This window comes from Sylvia atricapilla, chromosome 2 (assembly GCF_009819655.1).
Source record: "Sylvia atricapilla isolate bSylAtr1 chromosome 2, bSylAtr1.pri, whole genome shotgun sequence".
NCBI lineage: Eukaryota > Metazoa > Chordata > Aves > Passeriformes > Sylviidae > Sylvia > Sylvia atricapilla.
In genome coordinates, this window is record NC_089141.1 from 24,394,662 (window position 1) to 24,418,438 (window position 23,777).

Genomic DNA, 23,777 nt, shown 5'->3' on the forward strand with positions numbered 1-23,777 from the left:
AACCCCCTACTGTTCTGGAGCTGATATCCATTATTGGCCATGCTGTTACCTCAATGGGCAGCTGAGAGACAAAAGACAGCATTTTCCCCACACTGTAAACCTTCTCCAGTAAACCAGGGCTATGTTTCAAATTATTTGTAATTGCCTCTAAACCTGCAATTAAAAATGCCATGCTACAGGCAACAATTGCCAGGGACTCCTGGGATCTCTACGGGTATCTAAGTGCCCATGCACCACAGATAGAGCATGCAGAGATTCCAAGAACAATTCCTGTGACCCAGAGAGGAGGAGGAGGGTAGAGATGCTGCCACAGACGAATGCCTATCTGGTCTCCCACGTTTTTCTCCTAGCTTTATTTCCCATGGAAAGAAACTATTTTTTTATGCAGGCTTGTGCAAAATCTCTTCAGCGGGACCACATGTTCATCCTCCTTGTTCCTCGAACAGCCCTTGTGATCCTGCTTCCCAGAAGACTGGTTAAGCACAGATGGATTGAGGTTCCTTTGCCAGCCCTTTGCCTCCCACAGTCTGGGCAGGCATCCCATGCTTCTCCCCAGCACGGGGACCTGACCCTGATGAACTGGAGACCTCCAGCAAATCCTCTGCTGGCATCTCCAACAGAAGGCAGCAGACCACACAGACTTAGTTGTCCTCTCTTCGATGAAGAATGCTCCCTTCTGGGCAAATTTGAGGATTGTTTTGGGAATGCAGGAGGGATGCAGAGGATAGAGAAAAAGGGAGGGAGGAAAGCTGCATTGTTGTCGCTCCATTCTTGGCTGCTCTTTGGGTAAATAATGGACTTCTGCATCCAGAGCTGCTAATCAGCTCTAAATGCCCTCAAAGAAAGCAAACAACAGCACAATAGGAAAGCCCAGAAATAAATCCATTTCATTATAAATTCATTTTGTTTTCATTCCATTTTTCTTGCTAGCAAGAAATTTAGGTTAAGCTAAGCACTTTCTTTTCCCAGCAATCTCTGCTGGCTGTTGGCTAATGCAACAGAAAATTAGGCTTTTGACAGTATAATGGCTTTGTTATGAAAAAAATGCAATTATATTATTTCCCAAGACAAATTCTGCAGCATTAAATGTCTGAACAATACAGCATTGTCCTTGAAGCTGTTGGTGAAGGAATTTTACATGAAGAAATAGGGGGACGAGCAGCCTTCATGGGAGATTCGTTTTACCGCGTAGCTCTCCACTGCTCAGAAATACAGACAAGATTTCATAGCAGGGACACAACCCATATGTGAGATAACTGTGTTACACAAGGTTTTGCCTCTATGCTGCTTGCAGCTGCGTCACGAGAACTGGAGATTGTAACCACCTGAAGACTCCTCCACGGCACACAAGAAGCTGTGTCAATTCATCAGTGTCGGCTTATCTCCGTGCTGGTGTTTCTCACAAACTCATTAACAATAGCTAAGGCTGATAATCCAGGAGGAAGGAGGAAGAGTCTGGAGCACTAAATGGAGTGAATTCGTAACAGATATCAGATATTTCAATAATCCTCCATGTCTAGGCTAATCTCAGGAAAGCTGCTTCAAGTTCAGCTGTGGACAGGAATACCCCAAGGCAGCAGGAGAAACCACCAAGGGCTGACAGATCTCAGTCCAATTCCTGAACACCACAAAGGGAAAAACTGAGGAACTGCATGGTTTTGGGATGGGCACAGAGCACCAAAGCTCAGAGGCTGTGCTTACATTGGGAAATTCAAGAGAGCCAGACTCTAGCAGTAAAATCCCAGGCATCCAAGCTCAGAGAATAGGGCCAATGGTGTGGTCTGCAAGTTCTCAGGCATGGTTTAGGGGTTAGCACAGAGCCCCAGTAAACAAGAAGTAATTCACATGCAGCATCTCTACGTAAGAACTAAGACAGTCTAACAGCAGCATAGATGTTGGGCATTTGGTGTACCTTGGCCCCACAGTTGGCAAACAACCCCATGCATGTTTAATTTAATAATGCAGATATTGCCAAAGCCATGGCAGAATCTCAGCCACAGCCTGTAAGGAGTCAAGTACCATGATGGGAAATGCAGTAAAGGACAAGGTAAAGTCATAATTTTCCACACATCTGGTATTTGCAAGACATCCTTGTGACTGGAAAATACAAAGACATGCCAAGCTCTGTATATGAAACAGCAGCTCTGATCCCCCTCCAACTTCTCTTGGGTTTGTACTTCATGGCCTGACCTCCTCTAAAGGTCCTCTGAGGAATGGAGAGCAGCTGAGCCAGCACATTCACAGAATTCAAGGTGTCACCCAACTGTTATGGGTGTAACAGGTAGCACCCCAATGCTTAAAAAGAGCCTGACACTTTCTCCTATGAAAACATCTTTTCCACTGCTGAGAACTTTGCCAGCACTGAACTGCTCAGGTTGAAATGTTTCCATGTCAGAAGTTTGCCTCAGGGTGACTTTTCTTAAGCTGTCAACAGAAAAAGGTCAATGGTTTCTAAGAACAAGATTAAGTTGTTTTGTTCATGTTCGAGGAATTGTTAAAGTTGTGCTCAGAACACAGAGCAGACCTCAGCACCTCTGCAAGAGCCTGGATTTGGTGGGAGAGTCGCCCTGGTGCCTCTTGCTTGTGGGGAGACGGTCACATCTCTCAAGGACTACAGCAATTTAGTGTGTGTTTGTGGAAATCACCAACTTAGATACAGTGACCATTCCAGCACTCTTTTCCACTTCTGATACTTCAGTCACCGCTGAGAGCAATCTTTCTCCTCACAGCTCACGGATCCAAATTACATTGCTCAAACACGAGCTAAACAGGAATGCCAAACAAGCTCTATTCTGGGACTGCAGGAGTTCACAGGCTTCTGCTATTGGGGTACAGCATGGAGGGATGAAATTGAAAGGCAGGGGGGCTCCATCTCCCTTTCAGGTCATCCATCATTACAGCCAGCAAGGCTGAGGCCAGAAGAAAACAGGACAGATAGCACAAGGGTGGAGAACTGAATCAGCAGATGGTTTTCATAGAAGAGGCAGGCTCAGGACATGACTGAGAGCACAGAGAAGAGCCAAGGCAGGTAGGTAGGATATGACCATCCAGGGAGCTAGAGTCCCCTTGGGACCTGGATTGTGTGGCAGCAGATACCAGTGTGTGCTTTATGTTCCCTCATCAAGCAAACACACAGTGGGATGAAACTCAGGGCCTGAATGAGTACAGCAGCAGTCTGAATTCACAAGTAGGACAAACCCTTTGCCCATGAAGGTGGCTGAGCTACTGCTGCTCCACTCATGAAAATTCCCTTAGTTACTGGGTAAGCAAGCACTGTAGAGCCAAGCACACAGGCAGCTCACACCTTCACATCTGACCTTCAGCTGCTCTTATTTATATTTTCTCAAAAGAGAAGCATAGCCCTGTGCTCTTAACAGTACAGAGTCAGTGGTTGCTACCACATCACTAGACAGAGGATGAAAACCACCTGGATGGGACTGACTTTATTTGCTTGTCTTTGGTTGAAGCAAGAAAGACGTAGTAACAGCCTACCTCACAGAGGTTTGACAGCTGCTCAAGTAATTAAGCAGCAAATCAAGCAGCAAAAAGCCTGGTTACTAGTGATAGCACCTGAGGGAATGGCATGAAAATGTGTCAGGGAAGGTTAGATATTTGGAAAAAGTTCTTCACTCACAAGGGTAGTTGGGGACTGAAACAGGCTCCCCAGGGAAGCAGTCACAGCACCTTGCCTGACAGAGTTTAAGAAGTGTTTGGACAACACTCTCAGGCACATGGTGTGACTCTTGGAGCGTCTTATGCAGGGCCAGGAGTTGGGCCCCATGATCCTTGTGGCTTCCTTTCAACTCAGAGTATTCTATGATTTCAAATGCTCTAATGGGCTGAGATAGATGATGCAGCACACAGCAGAATAAAATTATAGATGCTCGGTACCACAGAAGTAAAAAAACATTGAGGAATAACAAACCAACTACACCCAGAGCTCAGCACTAGAGGCCCCAGGTGTCTTCCTCCCCAATATCAGATCAGCACTCATCTACAATAAATCACCCCTAGAAGGGCCAGGGTCCTTCTGGGGAGCCAGGTCTTGCCAACACAAGGCACCACCTTCAAGTGCCATATGCCCTTATCAGACAAAGAGCAGCCACACAAGCAGTACATATCTCCTCCACAAAAAAAATAATTTTCATAGCAGCTAGAGCTGCATGTCAGCAGATTTACACCTTGGAGCTCAGGAACATGGAATATGGGGTACGTTCAAGGCAAAATAAAGGTGGTAGAAAAAGGTACATGTCAAGGCAATGGCCGCCTCAGATGTGAAGGGTACCTGCACAGCAGCAATTCCTCCCTGAGCAATGAAGGTGATTGTGCCAGACTCTGGGAAATACCCCAGAAACCCAGGAGTTTATAGTGGCAGTGGAAGGCAAGGTCTCTACACAGGCATCAGATTTCCAATTACCAAAGCCAGGTCAGTTGGCTTAGAGACAGGTTATTTCCATGGAGTTTTTTTGCTTGCTCATTTAATGGTAACATTTTTACGTGTCTCTGTTTTCCCATACAACAGCGAGAAGCCAGACATTGTGGATTTTTGGTAGCCTCCCTAATAAGAGGGAGTGTCTGTGAGGCAACTTGCAAACACAACCCTACCCATGCTTTTGACCACTGGGGCTCCCAGCTGCTACTCCTTGAATCAGAAGTGACCACTGATGATCTGAACTTGACTTTCCATCCTCCTGGGAATCATACTACAGAAGATTGACATTCCCCTTTTTACCTTTTGTATCCAGTCCTGCATGCCTCCCTTTAACCTCTTCCCTCAAAGAGAAAATCATTGGATCTGCTTCAGCTCTTCTGCCAGGGGAGAACATTCCTCCAAACAGCCTGACATTCACAGACATTGGAAATGCTTAGTGATACAGAAAGGAAACAAAAGCCTTCAGCCTCACTGGAATCCCAGCCCACAGCACCAGCCTAACACTGCCTGAAAATATCCCTTTGGATCTGAAAAGCTCAGCTCCACGAAGTGAGGGCAGTGTCCATGCTCTTGTTTTGCAACAATGCAAAAATGGCTGAGTTCATGTTTCTCCACAAGCCTCCTTGTTTGTGGAAGTGTGTAGATGCCAGAGGGACGTGTGGCAGGCTGAAACTTGGTGGGTTTCATGCTTTATGTCAAAATCAAATCAAAGGCAGGGGAGTGCACTTAGTTTGGACATATTTTAAGTTAAACAAGCATAAAATATTTGGCAAACTTCCCTTGCTTAAATGCAGTATAAACAATTTTGGTATTCCACAGAAAATATCCACTGAATGCAGTGCATAGCTAAAGAGAAGGTCACACTATTCTATAGTCTTCATTAAGGTCACACTCTAGTCTTCATTAAGAATGGGACAGCCCCAGCTTCTGCCCCAATTGTAGCAAAGTCCACATATGACATTAAGTGGCTCATTTGCAGCCAGGGCTGCACTGGGAGGTGAGAGGAAATATCCCTGTAGGATGGTAAGCTCTCCTGCAGAACTCAAATGAAGACAAGTCCATTTTTGCCATTACTTTCTGAAGGAAAAAATAAACTCTGATAGACACAAACCAGAGGCAGACTAAAGGTTTCAGAAGGCAGCCTCTGGAAAATCCAACTGCAGCAGTTTAAGACATTAGCTTGCACAGCTGTCTGCCAGCCCTGGCTGTCCACCTTGTTGGCCAGCCAGAATTTATTGCTCCTCTAATAAAGTCAGCAGAAAGAAATACATGATTGTGGCTCAGCCACTACAGTTTGCAGCCCAGTGTATTAGACTGCATTGCTGACAGTTGGTGAGATCCCAGACTGTATACTGAAGGAGGGAAAGAACAGATAAGAACAGAACAAAATGTCTTCCTTGCCATGAAAGGCTTAGAAGAGACTTGAAAGAAAAGAGGCAAATAAAGGGGCTAAAGAACTAATGAAAGATGTTTATTCTACAGAAATTGATGCTGCATTCTTCGCTGTTGGAAAAGCTGGTTTTGCATCTACTGCTCCCCACGGGTGCAGGGAGCTATAGGTGCAAAAGATAAAGGCAGGTCTGCCAGAATTATCAGCACTGCTCATGCTCCTACTAGCTCAGAGGCCGCTGTAAAAGGAGCATCCTCCACTGTCTAACTGGTTATAAGGAAGCCCTCCTGATTCTAATACCTGCACTACTGACACCACTCTCCCCTTCCAGGGCTCCACTCCAGGAATGACATCACCTGAATGTACAAGCAGTCTATTCTTAGAATTCCTAATGCAACCAGGCCCTCTACTCCTATGCAGAGAAGATTTCAGACATAAAATGCAATGTGTTGAAAGAAATTAAGATAGGAAATTTAGAAGGGACAATAGGTTTTCTTTTTTGACAAAGATTTATGAAAACCCAGGAAATTCACACACCCAAAGCATTTATTAAAATATGTCCCTAGAGCCAGCTTTGACTTAAGCATGCCAGGAAATCACTGGTAGCCTTTGAATACTGAGAAAAAAATCCTTAAAAGTACATATCATTGTGTATTGTAGATGTAAATCTCATGCACTGGATGTCCCACTTGCTTTGTTAAACAAAGCTACACTAGACACTACCTGTACCAATGTGCAGGCTGTAGGAAATCTATTAAGACAACATGATCGGTTTCACCCAAATCGATTTTAGAAATAGCATGTGATACTGTAGCAATGTATTGAGACACAATTACCCAATGTAAGATGCTGCAGGCCATTTGGAAGTTTTGCAATTACTGAAAGTCTACTACTCTGCAATGAAAGGTTCAAGGAGTCAACACAGAACTTTAGGGTTCTTGGTTTGTTTTGCAAAGAAAGCCAATCTTACTTTTTAGTTCCAGAGTAACTTTGCTTAGCTCAGTTTGAAATAACCTAAAAACAAGCAAACAAACAAAGCCAAAAATACCCACTCAAAAATCCCCACTACCCAAAGAAGCACCAAAAGTTCTTTACAGAAGGTCTAACAGCACTTCTAGAATAAAACTTGCAAATCTTGCCCCTGTCCTTCCCTGCCAAACACCCAGACCCTCTGAGGGTGTAGGCACTTCAGGTCAGACCCAGGTAAGATACCAGCCCTAGAAAGCTCTCTAACCAAGCTGAAGAGACGGAATGTGTGTGTGTGCTCCTTTGCCTATGGCGAAAGCAAGACACAGTAAATAATCTTAGCCTGTAATGAAAGATTTACTGCAATCACAACACCCAACAACTTCATCACAGGCTAGGCAAATCCAGCTGCTGGCTCCATGTTCCTCCTTGAGTTTTAAGTGCTCCAGCACTTCTAATTCCTGAGCCACTTCAATACAGTAACTCAGAAGGAAACAGATCTCACCCAAGAGAGGCTAAGTATCTTACTGTGAACATTAATGTCTTCCACATTTGTGCTGACCTTTAAGAGCCTGTCACTCATGAGGCCTTGACACCAATTCTCACTCACTGGGTGAACCACAACCCCCTTACCCATGCATGTATTACTTGCTCTTGCCCCTGGCGAGCCTGACACTGTGAAACACGTACACAAACACAGTCCAGTCCCAGCAGCGAACCTTTATACAAGAAGCCTTTAATGTTTCAGTCAGCATTAAGTCCAGGGTGTGGATGAAAATCAGGTCTCTAAAAGGGACATTGTTTGTGGCTGCCTCCTTCTCCCCTTCAGCAATGAATACGTGCTCTCCAGCAAAAGTATCCCAACTGGCTGTGGAGCAGCTCCTGCTGAGCTGTGGCAGCTCACTGCTTCATCTCCCATGGTAAAGGTGCCCCACGTTCAGTTACCAGTGCACACTGTGCCATAAGCACTGCAGGACCTGCTCCATGACCTGTCCAATAATCCCTCCTGCATGATGGCAACCTTGGCCAAAGGCTGCCACAGGCAGCCAGGCCACACAGAACTTCAGCTATCCAAGCCTAATCCTCCAAGTCCTTTGTTACAGCAAAACACAATTGACTTTCATGAGCCTCATATCCTCCAAAATGCCAGGATGCCAGCACAACCCTGCTATAAGGGATGCTGTTCTTCCAGTCACATCAATGTTCCATTAAATCTCATTCCTTCACCTTCTCATATGCCATCAAACACACCAAGCAATAGTTTGTGAAACATGTGCTTTACACCTCTGCACACTCCATGCATGGACTTCACCATGTTTCTTCATCTTATCTAAGTTTTGTATCTTCATCTGAGCCAAGACATTTTAATTCCTCCCCTCCTCACTTCTCTGTCGGAAACCATTCAACTGCAGAGAGATCAGACTATACTAACACCGGGACAGCAGCCAGCAGTATGCAGTGTGCCTGGCTTTTTAACAGCTAAATCCTATAAAAAATAATGATGCAAATATGGGCACTCCTCCCCGAGACATCCTAATGCTTTCAACAACCTCTTAGGAACACATAATGCTGCTGGATGGGACAGAGGTTGAAAGGAACTAATTTGGAACTCCTGGTACTTACTGTGTGAACACCTGCTGGCTATACAAACAGGCCTAGGTATGAAAGCTGAGATAGCTGTACGCACACTCTCCACTGCTGTATCAGATAGCTGCTTCCTGAAAGCAGGCATGAACTGCACTGCATTATCACCTAAATGTGGCCATGGAGTAGAAAGCTCTCCTTTAAGAATCTTACAGGCTGACACAGGACCAGGAAAATTCTACCAAGCCACCCACCTTGAGGTACTTAAGCTCAGACCACTATCATATTTAGGAGACTAACTCCCCTGTTCTCCATGAATGTTGGAGACATTATCTGTCTTCAGCACTAATCCAATACCACATGGGAAGTCTGTGGGAAGCCTTGCAAGTCCTGCTAGGTAAGCCCATCCTCAGCTTCCACCAACAACTGCAGGTGTTCCATGACACTATCCTGCCATGCACAGCATGAGTATGAGCAAGGACACAAACCCCTTCTCACACAGAATTAAGCTGATGAATGCTTCTGCATCCACCCTTCACTCATGGCACCTTGTGTCCTTGAGTACATCACCTAGTGCCCTCTGGAATTTGTCTCTGCAATAAATGAACACTTGACAAGTTCCCCATTCCAGCAGGGGAAATGTCCTGTGGGGAGGTGGAAATCCTCCCCCACAAGTACGTGGGGAGTATGTGCTGGAGGCTCCAAAGGAGAGGTTTTATGTGAGAGAAACCATGGGGACAGACCACAGCTTTTCTGAAAAAGCATTAATGCTCTCCTGCATCCAAAAGACAGAGCAGCCAGCAAAAGGCTTCTGTTACGGGGGCTGTAGGGAATGTCATGGGGCAGAGAGGGAGGACATCTCAGGACATCTCTTTTGCACTCCCTATGCTCTGTTTTCCAGTGTTTTCCCTCATGCCTGTAAAGATAAAAAATTAAAAACTATGTTCACCCTCATCCCCAACATCCAGAGTTATTCTGGGGGCAGAGTTCAGTTTTCAGCTGCCTAAGGGCAGAGGAAAAAGAAGAGGGAGTACAAAGACAAAGCAGCACAGGAGATGCTCACCTTTCTTCAGGGCAGCTCACAGGCAGAGAAACTCACACACTCTGTAACCACTCCTTTAGATGCATTTCTGAAGGAAGTTTGGCTACAAGTCTAAAAATCACAGCCCTGAGAAACAGGGCTTTGTTGCCTCTTGCCGAACTTTTATTAAAAATGAGTTTCAAGCTTGCAGCAGTGCACAGGGTGAAAGCATCACCCACCTCAAGAGAGGGAGCTACCTCCTTTCACCTCTCATCACTGACAAAGACTTCCAACTAGCTTGCCCACAGAAAAAGCGCATGAGCTTTCTTTATCTGAATGCCTCTGCTGCCCAGTAAAGGCTGCCGAGCAGGAAGACGCCTTAAAGCTATGAAAGCACAAACCTTCAGCCTCGCCCATTTAGTCTTTCCAAGATGTGAACCGGAAGGGACCTGAGGCCAAGAAACACAGCCAGCCTTCTACTTTCTCAGAGGAGGAAAAAAAATTCCAACATCCCTACATAAAGACAAAGGGACACGGTGCTCAGGGCACTGGCTGGGGAGCATAGGAACCACAGCAAGCTTCAGCTGAGGCTGCCTGAGGACAGGCTCCAGCTGGCCGAAGTGCTGCGGTTCGGCTGCTTGCCTCCTACAGGACACAAGCTGTGCTGAACACACCTCCTGGCCCCCAGACCAGTCAAATCTCACCTGTGTAGTCACGAGGGTCAGAAAGCCTCCAAATACTGACCTTTAACTTTATCATGTATTTTAGGAAACTCAAAACCAAGTCTTGAGCTGGTAACAACAACAGCACATTTGTGTACTAGGGGAGCACCCCCATTGTGAAAATTTCACCAGCTGTGCTTCCTGATGGTGTGTGTGTTAATGTGTATAAATTCCCTAGTAGTAAATTAGGGCTCATAGTGGTTTTGCCTTTCTTCTTTTCACAATTTATATTGCCCAGTATCTACAGATTCCCAGTAAGGAGCCCTGTCATCACAGAGTGAGGGAGCACTAACACACTGGGAAAGGGGATGCACTGCTTAGAGACCCAGTACTGGGCAAGAGACTAGGAAACTCACCTTGGCAGGGGATGGCCTGAGAAGCTCAGACTACTCAGTTTGCCAAAGACAAGACTGGGAGCTGTCCTTGTGCAGACCACAGTTACAGCAGCGCGGAAGAGACACACTGGAATAAAGGCTTCTTCTGTTTAGTGGATTAAATAGAAGATTCAGCATCTGCAGATCAAGACTAGACAAATGCAAGCCAGAAATGAGGTGCAACAGCATGTGGGTAATTAACCATTGCAGCAACATACCAAACACAGCGGTATTTTCCATTTCTAGTAATTACTTAATCAAGACTAGATGTTTTTAAGATACATTGTAGAGTCCAGAGCAAATGGAATGAAAAAAAAAAAAACAACCTAGACATATGGGCTGTATTATGCAAGAGGGCAGAACTAAAGCACAATAGCTCCTTCTGGCCTCACTATCTACTAATCTATGCGGGAATTGCCCCTTTTAGTGTCAGTGGAGTTGGTAGACAGCCATATTTTTAGCAACAAGACATGCTGATGTTTACATGAAATTGTAATAATAATACCTTGTGTTACACCCACACCTTTAATCTGAAATTCTCTAAGCTCTTTACCACCACTATGTCAGCAAGCCTGACAACACACTGGCTGATAAATTGGCATTATCATTCCCCTTTCAGCTTGTGCTTTTTCCGAGTAGCTAATCATCTGCTAACCATTTATGTGGGAAACAGAACACTCAGGCTACTTGCCATGTTACTTTTAAACTTTTTGGTGAGAAAATGGTCACATGGGTACCTTGCAGAAGCTGTCAGGGCAGAAAGCAGCTCAGCACACAGAACTCCCCAGCAGCTACCCTACTTCAGATGCTCATCCCCAATACAAGCTTTATAGCATTTAAGAATTGTATACAAACTTCCCTAGGAAAATTCTGCCAGCAAAACGCTTTTGAAGAGCAGAAGTCAGCAATTAAAGTGTTAAAAAACCAAAATAGATAGAAAAAGAAAGAATGCTTCCTAGTTGTTTTAACAAAATCTTCATATACAACAGACAGACAAAAGAAAAAAAGAGTAATTTCCATTAGTTTCCAAGACAACCAATGGAAATCACTAACCCATCTTCTCTCCCTTGTCAACCTCTGGCAGACGTGTCAGGGAAAGCAAGGGACTATGCCCTGTAAGGTTCTCTACTTAAACAGAACACTGGGAAATCTACATTGCCATAATGTCAAGTGCTCCCCTTACAGCACAACTCTAGTTTCCTTTGAGACACCAGGGGATGGAGAGGTGCTTACTGCTTTCCTGTGAGAGCAATGCACCCTAGAAGTGTAATCACCTCTGAGACACCACAGCTCTCCCACTTTACGACCTGCTTCTTTCTCCTTCTGGCTTCATCAAAACATTCAACCACCTTTATTCCATCTGTGAGCCATTGGCTCACATCTTGAAAATGGCCCATATTAAGCCCTTTTTGTACATCTTTACTGGCTGGCAAGAAATTGCTGTATCACCCAGTAACTCTGGTCTACATTTTGTCTCCATTTTTCTTACTATTGTTATCGTTGCTGGCAAGGAAAATGATCCTCTGCAATGCCTGCTGCGCTTTCTACATAAGACTTTTTTTAAAATTTTTCTTAATAGGAATGCATTCAGCTTCATAAATGCTGCTATGAGGCACATTATCCTTGTTTTACAAGGATATCCATCATTATCCTTGTTTTACAGATGTGAGCACCACAGCTTAGAGGAATAAGGTGCCTTGCCCAAAGCCTACATACTAATCATGGCATCCTGCTAGGAGTGAGGACAAACTGGTCTGCAAAGAGTCTGTTTGTATTTTCTTGATGTCCACAGGCTCTGAAAGTGTTTGAACCACAGATGCTCGGAGTCTGCTGTAGTCCTTCCACCCTGACAAAACCCCACAGCAAATAAATACTAACCTGAAACAGAACCAAAACACCCAAACCTCAAACAGTTGTCTCTGTTGAATGCTGGTTTACTGTTGACCTTGCATCTGCAGCCAGGATGGCCTTACTCACCCCAGCATCTGGATGTGTGCTGCTGCACTGCAGAAGAGCTTGGCAGTGATTTGCAAGGAGCTGTTAACATCCAGCTGTTCTCCCATCTCTTTCTGTTTTCACGTGCACAAAGCCCAGGCAAGTGGCTGGCACTGTGTGAGTTCAAGCTTTTCACATACCACAGTGAGATTTAACACTCGCCCAGCAAGACAGAAAATCCACAAATAATTCATACTGACTGCAAAATTTGCTACATCCTCCATTCTCCCATGCCAGGTCTAGGTTGCAGGAGTTACTGGCAAGTACCAGGACTGAGCACAGTGGCTCTGTGTGCATGGGTGTGGGTGCACACGAGGCGTAACAAACCATGTTTTGTGCCTCCTGATAAGCTATGCTTTGGCTCAGTTTTCTCCACGACACCCTCCTGGAGGGGACTGCACACAGCTCTGAGCATCAAAGAGGAGACTAAGCACTGAGTTCAAAGTTGAGCAACAATAAGATGTTCTACAAACTGCTTCCCACAGATTCCTGTCTTGAGGCTGATAGCATTTTAGTGGCTATGAAGGTATGAAATACAATCACTGGGGAATGCTCATAAATTGCTTCTTTGGCCTGCAGTAGAAGCTGATCTCACACTCAAGCTTTTTCCTCTGGTAAGGCAGTAAGTGCTGTACCACTGGATCTACTTTTACAAAAGTTAGAACAACACTGTATCCTGTAGGAAATTAATACACTTCACTAAACATAGCTAAAACTGGCTTTTTGGTTTAAAAGTTGTTTGAGAAGGGTCAGAGGTAACACCAAGCAGAGAATAAGATCACATACATCTCTTTTCCTGTATTGACAGGAGGGAGCTACAAGGAGATTAAAAGAGGTGTGCTAAGCACTGAGCTGAGGGGTCCCATAAACTGGCTACATGTACATGGTGGAGATAATGGCATGGAGGAGGCACTGATTACCATTGAACACGGGGGTGTAATTAGGACTGTTGGGACAGAATAAAAAGATTAATGGTCTGCTTGCTCACAGAAGAGGACTGTGAAGATAAACTTACTAGCTCTGAGATATTCCAGAGCATGGTATCATTCTTCATAGAACAGGAAGGGGGCATCACTTATCAGGGATGTGTAAAACTAGATTTGACACTAATGGCTATGGTTTATACAAGCAGCTACTAATCCCAGGGCATGCAGTGATACCTTGTAGAAAAAACAGTCTGTTTTTCTAAACAAGTAAAGAATAAAAACATACTTCCTTCTTAATCTGCTCCTCCTTTCCCTTACACATGACCCTCTACAAATAGGTCCAAGCCTCGGTCCTGGGGATGACAGAAAAAGCTTTGCGAGAAACTGAGCCTCTGCTGCAACCTGACTTCTCCATCCATCCACAGGCTAATTGGAGAGGGAGAGCACTGCCTGAAGATTAGGCTGACACCACTCATGTGGCATTCATTGTCTTAGGACTGGAATACCCCAGAGCTTGCATCATGTGGAGCAAACACGCTGTCCTCAGACAGGAACACCGCAGCTCTTCTGCCAAGCTGAAGGCGATGCCTCTGACATGAATGCTTGGTCCCTTGCCACCCTAATCTTCCAGAGCCCTGGGTTTGAATGCACAAACTGCAGACCAGAGCTCGGTCACAACCTTTACAGTTATCCCTGGGGAATTTTACTCACCCAGACAACTAAATGATTCAGACATTGCAAAAATTCCCCAATGAAATCGCTTCCTCCTCCATATAGGAAACGAGACAACAATTCCAATCCCTCATACTTAAGCTTCCTTGAACATAAACATGAAAAAGCAGCCAAAACCGGGAGGGGAAAAAGTCCCAGAGCAGCAAGAAGTACATATGCAAGGAGTTACATCATGCAGAAGGAAAGCTCTTGGCTTCAGGCTAAAATTACCAGTGCTTAAATGGCAGGGGCTGCTCTAGCATGAGGGGCACCTTCCCAGGAACAGTCCTCCAGATCGATTCATTGAGGGGAAAACAGCAACAGGCTCTGCTGTCAAAACCATTCCTGGACAACACAGTGCTGGAGGCCAGCTTATCAGCTGGCCAGTGCCTGCCAAAGCCCATCCTGGTGGATGGATAGAAATTCCTTGTTCTGCCTCTCTGACACTCAAGCCCCAAAATATCTCATGGCAGCAGGGTGACAAGGAAAAGGCAGACAAGGATAGAATTTCTGATGGCAGGAATTACACCCAGGCCCTGGACTCCCTCATTAGGACAAGATTCACCAGTATATCTCTCCATCAGAGGCAGGTACTTTTGCCAGCCTATTCCTGTCACCCCACTCTTGCTTCCCTCTTAAAGACTTCAACATCCTCTGCTCCCCTCCTGTGACTTGGAAGACTTGAGACCCCTTCAGGTGTGAGTCATACACTGCCATGGGTAGCTCCACAGTAAGTCTTTCCAGGACCTATCTAGGTCTCCTCACAGATACAAAACTAAACAATTTGTTCCTAACTATAAAACAACCTTCAAATCACTGTTTCTTTGAAAACTTGCATTGTTGGGAAAAAAAGCTGATTAAGCCCTGGAAGCTCCACCAGCAATCATATTTCCAAGGTCTCTTGATCCTGTCTCAGGACTCTAAGCAAGAAGCAGGGATGGGATCAGAAGGAATATGTACTGGCTAGGGACAACCAGCAGTGGATAACAAATAGCTGTCCAAACAGCCCTTCTGTGCTTAGAGCATAAGGTGTGCAAATCCTCTTCTCCTGCAAATGAAATGCAGCAGCTCTGTCTTGGTGTTTATTTGTTTCTCTCCATTGTTTCTTCAAGCTGGTTTGCTGCTCTTTGCAGTGCAAAAGGGAAGGACAAAGGAGAAGGAACAAGAAAAGCTGGGTTCTATGGGGTCCATTACACAGCATTAAGGTATTTTCAGAAAGTGGTTTAGCTATCAAATAGTAGAAATATGGGATTCACTTCCAGTTGAAGTTAAGGAGATACTAAACTCCTCCCCAGTCATCCACCCCAAAACCTTTGCTCTTTCCAACGTATTTGTCCAAGAGGAACCTCCAATTTGTTTCTACCTTACAGGCCTCCTGATGCACTCCAAACAAGGTGCAGACATCTGCAAGAAATTCCACATTTGCAGACTGGAGCATGAATTTGCTTTTCTTCAACCCTTACAGGCAGCCTTCATCTAAACCCCTGCCCCAAGCAACCACAGGGCCCATGCCAAAACCAAGAAGTACACTGTAACAAGTGACAAAACTACAGCACAGTAGTAAAATTTCACAGCAGCTTATATGAACCTCACTTCTGGGTAGCTAGTTTGCAAGGCAGAGAAGAGGCAGACACTCATTACTGCTGCCTGGTGTCTTCAGCCCAGATGAGCACTGAAGCACACTTGAGAAAAAGTAGCAAGACAATGCCACACAGTCCCCTGTTTGTGCTACAGTTATCTGTGCTTTAATGGAGCATTGAAGTCTCCAGAGTTGTTTATCTGCCATTTGTTTATTCACTGCTGAGGAGCTGCAATCAGAATGCCACAGTTGAGGGCAAATACACCTCTGCTCTAACCAGCTCACACCTAACTGTATGCAGTGGTGAGAAAACCTACAACGCCTGGTAAAATCCAGACATATATAACCCCTTGTCTACCATCCAGATGGAGCTGGAGAAGGAATATCGCAGCACAGCGCAAGAGCAAGGTGCTCTTTTGCTTGCTAAACTCAGAGAAAACGCTGTGAGAGATAAATCTCTCCAAGGAAATGCTGGTTATTCACATTTAAGCATAGCTATCACAGCAGAACAGAAGCCAACCTCCCTGCAAAGATAGATGCAACTCAGGTAAACAAGGCATTTCTGAGAACCAATCTCATCTAGCTCGCAGGATATGTGGCGGAAACACAGACTGGTTAATGGGAGTCTCATCAGTCTGGGAAGAGACATCTGGCCGGGATTTGTGACAAACTCTCTTCTGTACAAAGAGAAACACTCCCCAGCTCATGTAACACCACACAAGAAAGATCAAAGGTGCCCCGAAGCCTCCCGATGGGCAAGCAGCTGTACCAATAACAGCAGCTGGAAAATGCAACAGGAGACTCAGCCAGTCCCTTCCTCCTGTGCTGGGAGCAGAGCTGCCTCCTCGGCAGCCCCCGGCAGCAGCCCCCTGTTAATTACCGGCAAGGAATTTGCACTCTGGCAGATAAAGTCATTCACTCAGCCACTGGCGCGTTTGCACAAAGCAGCTCGGCTCTGACAGCAGCTCCATCTGAGAAGCAACATTTGGGTGCCACGCACATGTGAGTGCTACAAGACATCATGTCTGCTGCAGAGCTTGTGCCACACGTGCTGCTGCTCAGAGGTTACAGCCCCTTCAGAACAGCAGGGGAGGCTGTTTAAACACTCCTACACAGGGCATTTGGCCAGTGACTTCAGCTCAATGAGGTGCCTTGGACAGAACCCCTTGGTCCATCTCCCAGACTCCAGTTCCTGGGATGTCTGCAGCACAGCAGCTGCCTGGTAGCACAGCACGCACCTTAAAAAATAGGCTTTGCACAGATGAGCCTTTGCTGTGCTCCCAGGGAAGAACCACTTCTTCCCTGCCTCCCCATTTAAAAGGTGCTTATTGTTTTGAGATGCAACTCCAGCAACAGCTGCTCTGGCACTCAAGGGAAAGATTTCAGGAAGACACCTAGCACTCCAAGACCAGCTCAAAGAGAAAAAATGGATGCAATCTTTCCTTCCACTGAAGATGTGCTTGCTAGACTAGACCTAGGAAGTCACTTTAATTACATTATTTTATGAATATGTAACTGCTGGGTTTTATTGCACAAAGCCAATGCGTATTTAAAACAGTCTGACTTACCCACATGATTGGCACCATGCTGCCTTTTCTGTCCACTGTCCTGGCTAAATTATCTGAAAGCAGAACTGAACTATTCATAAAGTCTCTATCATTTAATTTCAAAAGGCAAATTTCTTAAAATGATGGCTTCAGGGCCAAATACAGCTATGCAATTACATAAAGATCTCAATTTAAATTTTATCTGTTTCATTTATTAAGACATCAGTTTTTTGGTTTTGTCCATTGCAAAAACGTGGGAAAAATTGGACCAAGGCAAGCTCCTATGCTGGCCACACTGTGTGAACAGTCCAGTGGGAGGAAGTACACCAAGTCCTGTGAAGACTGTCTGAATTCCCAGCTCCAAATCCCCTGGTGCACACAAGTACTCTGCTGCCAAAGGGCACAAATCTTGGAAAGGGTGAAGAGTTGCTCTCCTTACATGAAAAAGCAGCCAAGTCAGATCAAGAGGAAGCACTTACCTAAGTTAAGCAAACAGAAACTTCTGCCTTTTCTCTCCCCCTTAACATCCCTTTTCAGCTCTTCATATAGCAAAATTACACTGAGGGAAACAGAGGTCAGGTGAAAAAAAATCATCCCAATGTTACAACAGATGAAGACACTGAAAAAACCACCATGCTTTTAGAAGAGGTTATAACTCTGCCTCCAGATATTTGTCACCACTGTGTGCTCAGGGGTTATAGCACCTCACATCTGTCTGGACATCTCACAAAAGGGGGAGTCGCTCGCTGGCCTTCCTCTGCTTGCCCTTTTTAGCCAAAATGAGACAAGTCAAATTAAATTATTTACACATAACTCTTTCCAAAGGCTGGCTCATTTGGCCAGAAATGGGTTAAGGATAGTTAACCCAGAAGAACAGCTAGAGGCCCCAGAGATTATTCTGAATGGCCAGAAAACTTGCAAAGAGCAGAAGGCAGGCCAGGTCAGTGACCTCTCCTCTTGGCAATGCTGGATTCAAGAAAGGACTCATATCCACAGCTCACATCAATATATTCTTGCTGGAGTAAACCTCTTTGCTAACATCTAATACTCATGGTGAAAACAACTTTCTCAAAAATTCTGAATGAGGTTTAAGGGAAAATGAAAACAAGAAAACCCCTCATTCTTATTGTGAAACAAGTATCCTGGTGGGACACAGAATGATGCTGGTATGGAAGTCCCATGCACTACCCATGCACTACCCTTCAGACCTCAATGGGCAGAGTGAAATAGCAACTGAACTCCTCTCCGGTGTTAACTAGGTAACTTGCTCCAGCAGGATGTGAACAACTGATCGACTTTTAATCAATTTAACAGACATTTCAAGCCTCTCCCTTTTCCTCTATTGTGATGGATGCTCCATAAACCACTCCATATGATTTGGGAGCCCCAGCTGAGAATATGACTAACTTCATGCTTGTAGCATCCCTGTTAATAGGAGTGAACAGCCACCTCATTGAGTCTGACCCAGGAAGAGAGAGATAAAAGAGGCTGTCTGAAGCTGGTGTCTGGCCTCCATCCGAGGAGTACAGTTCACCGTCTACTGCTCTTGTGACTATTACTGAACCAGGCCAAGAAAAGCTCCCAAGTTCTGGCACGCCTCAGATTTTCCAGTCTGCATGAGGTTATGCCAGGAACATTTACTGAAGCAATTTCTTTCTTTCTTTAAAGAGACTCTAATTATGCACCTAACAATGTTGTAGAAATGAATGTTGTAAAAGAACCCCAGTACAACTCAGACACAGTTTTGCTAACAAAAGGATTAGAAGCTTAAGGCTCAGTGTTAATATTCCAAATGTTCTGAAAGGGACAAAGTGCAAGCTGCAGCAGAAACAGAAGGCAGAGAGAGGGTTATCGCTTCCAAAATCTGGAAAGGGAAAACCACACAGGAAAACGCCACACTAATCTTATTGAATGCCAGTGATGCAGTAGAGTAGTAACGAGAAACATTTAGAAGTGGGCAACCATCAAAGCTGTCTCTGAATTACAAGCAGCTCACCTTCAAGCACAGTCCAGTCCCTAGAAAATGAGAAGGTTTAGATACCCCAGAGGGTGGGATGCTACCCGTCATTGAACTGATATTCACTGCTTGGCAGCTACTAGCAAAGAGGAATCAAACTGAATCCCAAAACAAAAGTTGCCTGAAGTGTCCATTTTCCCTGAAACCAGTCCCAGACCTCAGTCATCAGTCTCAAGTTTTGCTGAACTTATACTGGAATCAAAGCAAAATGTTCACTGGTTTGCCACTTGGACCATTATCTCTAAAGCCAGTCATAGTACTTCATTTATTCACTCAAGCATGAACTGGCTTTTAAAACCAAGTTTTTAACATGAGACATTTTTTCTTACTTTCAGTTTGCAGGTGAGACACAGACATGCCAGTACTTACATCTGGGAAGCTATCCAGGTACTATAAATTAGAGAACATTCGGCAAAAAGCAGGATTTAGCACTTCAACAGTGTTAGTGATACCAGTGAAATCACAAATGCAGGACCAAACATATTTTGGCTGTTTCTCTGGGTTACTGATCCCAGAAGGCTTCTCTCAGACCAATGTCATCATTATTTAGCTGTTATTATAATTTTTCTTATGGATACTGTGCACCTCCTTCCTATAGAGGTGTCAGTGTATATTGAGCAGAACTGGTTAAGGTTTATATGTAGGCTTCCTAAGAAAATGAATAAACATGATTTGGCTTTTTCAGGACAGTGCTGGAGAGGATGCAGGGAAATGCTCACTGCATAAGTATGTCACGCTTTGGGAAGAACGTATATTACAATATTATCATGTACAGGCAAATGTGAAATGCTGGTCCATATTACAGCTCAGTCCCACTCCCCTTGGTTTTCATGACAGCAGCGACCACAGCTCAACAGTGTTGGCTAACAACCACCCTGTCTCACTTCTGCTCCTCACCTGGCCTTTACAGGGAGTTCTCAAGGAGCTTTGCCCAGGGACAGAGAGCAACAACGATGGGCTCCATCCTAAAGCCTGCTCTCTACCATAACCCGGGCAGCACAGTCCACGGGTGGGAGGCAGAAAAAGGGAACCAGACGTGTTTATGATTTTTTTTTTTCTTCATGGAGCCAAACTGCGATGCTCTAGGGTGGGTCTCGCCATCTGGGAGAAATATGTAGGGAGAAAAAATGCAGGGAGCGATGACGAGCTGCCCCCCGAGCGAGACCGTTTTCCTCCGAAGGCAGGCTCGGCCTCCCTTCTCAACCCAGCTTGAGTTCATTTTCCTCAAATCACTTCCACATTTCCCCTGCCGTAATTATCAAATATTTTGTTTCTGACTTCACTTTTTAGGGAGGCCGCCGAAACCGGGAATGCAGGCACCGTTTGTTTTCTGTCAACAGAGCTGGGGGGACTGCAGCTGGGGGCTTTCAAACGTTTTCAATGTCATTGCAATGAAAGAAAGGAAGAAAAGAAGAGCGAGGGAAAGAGCGCGCGGGAGAGACGGAGGGAGGCATGGAGAAAAGGAGGGAGGGAGGAAAGGGGGCCGCCCCGGCGAGCCCGTCCCGGGGCGGGACGCAGGGCTCCGGCCCCGGCGCGGACACAGCCCCTCGCCCCCATCAAGGCGCCCGTCGGCCCCGCAACTTCCCTCTCCGCTCCGCCTGCCACTTTCCCCGGTCCCGGCTGCTCCCCCGCGGGCGCCGAGGCGCGCCCGCTGTCCCCACCCCGTCCCGTCCCGTTCCCCGTCCCGCCGCCGGGGCCCCGCGCCTACCTCGGCTCGCAGGCGGGCGGCGGCCAGCAGGGCGCAGAGCAGCGGGAGAGTTTTCCAGATCTGCAAGAGAAGGAGCGGGGAGGCGGTGAGCGCGGGCCGGGCTGGGGCCGGCGGGGCGGCCGCCGCCGCCGAACTTCCCGCCCGGCGACCCCGCTCACCATGCTGCGGGCGGCGGGCGGCACCGGCGGGGCAGGAGGAGTTGCGGAGGCGACTTCGCCGGCTCCGGCTCGCTCGTGAAGGGAAGGGGAGGGCTCCCCCTCGCCCCGACCCGCCAGCCCGCGGCTCCACCCCCGGCCCGGCCCGACCCTCGCCCCGGGGCCGACTCCTCCCCGGCCCCCGCCCGCTCCCCGCCGCCCCTCGGCAGCGCCCCCGTGCCTCCCGCCGCCGGCCCCTCGGCGCCCCTCGGCGACCTCGGCGGCCTTTGAAGGCAGCGGGGGGCTGGGGGGCGTCCAGGGGACCCGGTGGCCGCCCCACACCGCCTGGCTTCGCGCCCCCGCCGGGCAGAGCACGGGTCCGCGGAGGCTCCCCGAGCCCTGCCCCGGTGGGGGTTCAGAAGGAGCGGCGACAGCCGTGCCGGGGCGCGTATGCCCGCCGGCCGGGTCGAGAGCACCCCGCCGAGGGGTCGCAGCCTCCCCCCGTATTGTCACAAAAATGAGGAAACTGAGGCACGAGGTGGCTTCTCCACGGGTGGGACTCACTCCCCGAGCCAATCCACTGTCCCCCCCACGCTCCAATTCTGAGGCCACTGAAGTGCTGGCCACAGCACGTCGGGATACGGGCGGGTTAAAAAATAAGGGTTTAGACCCATATGTGTTAGGATCCAAATGTTCTCTGAGCAAAACAGGCTGCCAGGACGTCATGCCAAGCACAGGGGCTCAAAATCCCACCTAAAATGCCTGGTGGTGCTAATTTGTGTATAAATACTTGTGATCTTCTTGTTTTATCTCTTCCTCTCTGAATTTCAGTAGCCTCCAGTAGCTAGAAGGAAGGATCTGACAATGCAAAGAGACCCATTGCCTTCGGCACATACAGAAATCCGTGTCACTGCAAGCAGCACTATGACACCAGTTGTCAAAGGCATTTTCTCGAGTTTGAGGTTTGTTGTTACCAAAAATGACACCCCTGGCTTTAAAATACCATCTCACTCTGACGAAGCATGCCCATAAACTGTCTTCTTTTCCTGCTTTATTCTGTGCCCTCAATGCATGCAGGCACCAAGGGAGATGCTGGCATGTGTACCCTCATTCACAAAGACCAAAGAGTATTCCAGTATCCTGCTGGAAGGAGAAAACTCTGGGAAGAGTTACCCTAGATCAGCCCTCATCTGGTCTGCTCATGGCAGCAGCTGTGCCATTCTTCTGTGCTTCCTCAGGCTCTGTTTCCTTACTCAGTTTTGTTTTTAGGACTACTGTTACTAATTTTGCATTTATAAAGCATCCTCCCCAGCAAGTTCTGCTTCTGCCTGTGAATGGTACTAGTCTATAAATCCATCCTGAAGAGATGTTTAATTATTTCACTGCTGATGCTGAGCAATGTGGTTTTCATTGCTTGGTTTTGTTTTTTTTTAAACTCACCTTTCATGATGTACCTCTTTGTTTTGGAGTCTTTGATTGCCCTGCCTCATGATACAGCACAGGCATATTTATCAGCTGGCCTCTAGTTTGCAGAAGCTCACCCTGAGTCACCCTGTGGTGAGTGCCACAATAAGAAAAAAACAAATGGCAAATGATAAATACATTTTAAAAGATTCATCACTTTCTGTGCCCTTGATACTCAGTTCTGTGGAAGCTGTGTTACATGAGGAGGCCCTCTATTTCCAGAGAGTAAAAGTGACTGGCATCAGTCTTCAGAACAGAGCACTAGCAGGGGTCTCCCAGTGCCTGCATTCCCTCCCTGATACCACGGGCAGCCGCCTCATGTAGGTGTGATTAGGCACTGTGCTGGATTATGTAGGTCACTGTGAGCATGGTTTTTTTCTTTGGTGTACTCAAAGGACTAAATATGGAACAGAAAGTGAAGGATTAAATCTCCCATTCTGTGTTGACATTCAGGTATATAAAAATGTATTTCTTCAAGTTAGTTTCTATCATGTGGAAATGGGTAGAAGTAAAAACCAAAAAGCATCTCTCATACAAGCATCGGAAAGGGTGAGCACAAGACAAAACAGTCTCACTGAAGACACCAGAGCCTCATTGCTGTGTACAAAGGCACACATTTTATAACCAAATACTGGATATCTGACAAACTTTTCGCTTTTATTCCAAACTTTTACCATTTTAAACTGTAAACTGCAAAGGAACAGTTTGTACAACCTGAGTGCATGACAAATAAATCTGATGGGAATCTTTGCTCTTTTGTAATGGGCCCAAAACACGCAGCTTGAATCAGAAGCAGTAGAATAAGGGAAAGCAAATGCATTTATGGTTGCATTTTCAAGCTGTGGCCATAATGGATAAGGTAATTCATCATTGCTGGCTACACAACCAAAGTATCATAAAAATGCTTTCAGCTAAAAGCTTCATTATAAGGGCGAACGATGTTTGCCTGAAATTTTGAAGGCTGCAATGCTCTGGTGGGCCAAAGAAATTGGGAATCGTTGCTCTACAGAGAAGATGTTGTTCTATTACATATAACAGTATTTCATTTCTGCTGATGCTTACTTTCCAGTCACTGGTATTTCTAAAACAAATATTTTTTTATACATATGGGATTGCAAATTTTGAGATACAGATTATCCTCAAGTGGCTGCACAACTGAAATTCAGTAACAAGTTGTTGCCTGAGAAGCAGATCAAGGGAAGCCTGG

At 46.2% G+C, this 23,777-nt stretch overlaps 1 protein-coding gene across 2 annotated transcripts in view; it reads right to left on the minus strand.

Moving 5' to 3' along the window:
* FSTL1 (follistatin like 1) overlaps positions 1–21,224 on the minus strand; it is a 52,259-nt gene extending 31,035 nt beyond the window's left edge. The window contains exons 1-2 of one of the 2 annotated variants that reach the window (XM_066341010.1): positions 21,131–21,224; positions 20,973–21,032 (exon numbers count right to left, since the gene is read on the minus strand). In XM_066341010.1, the coding sequence (XP_066197107.1) occupies positions 20,973–21,032; positions 21,131–21,133 (63 nt within the window). In that variant the 5' untranslated portion in view covers positions 21,134–21,224. Of the gene's footprint in view, positions 1–1,701; positions 1,775–20,972; positions 21,033–21,130 lie in introns of those variants that run through there. The other variant, XM_066341011.1, reaches the window with a different exon arrangement.
* Between the last annotated feature and the right edge of the window lie 2,553 nt (positions 21,225–23,777).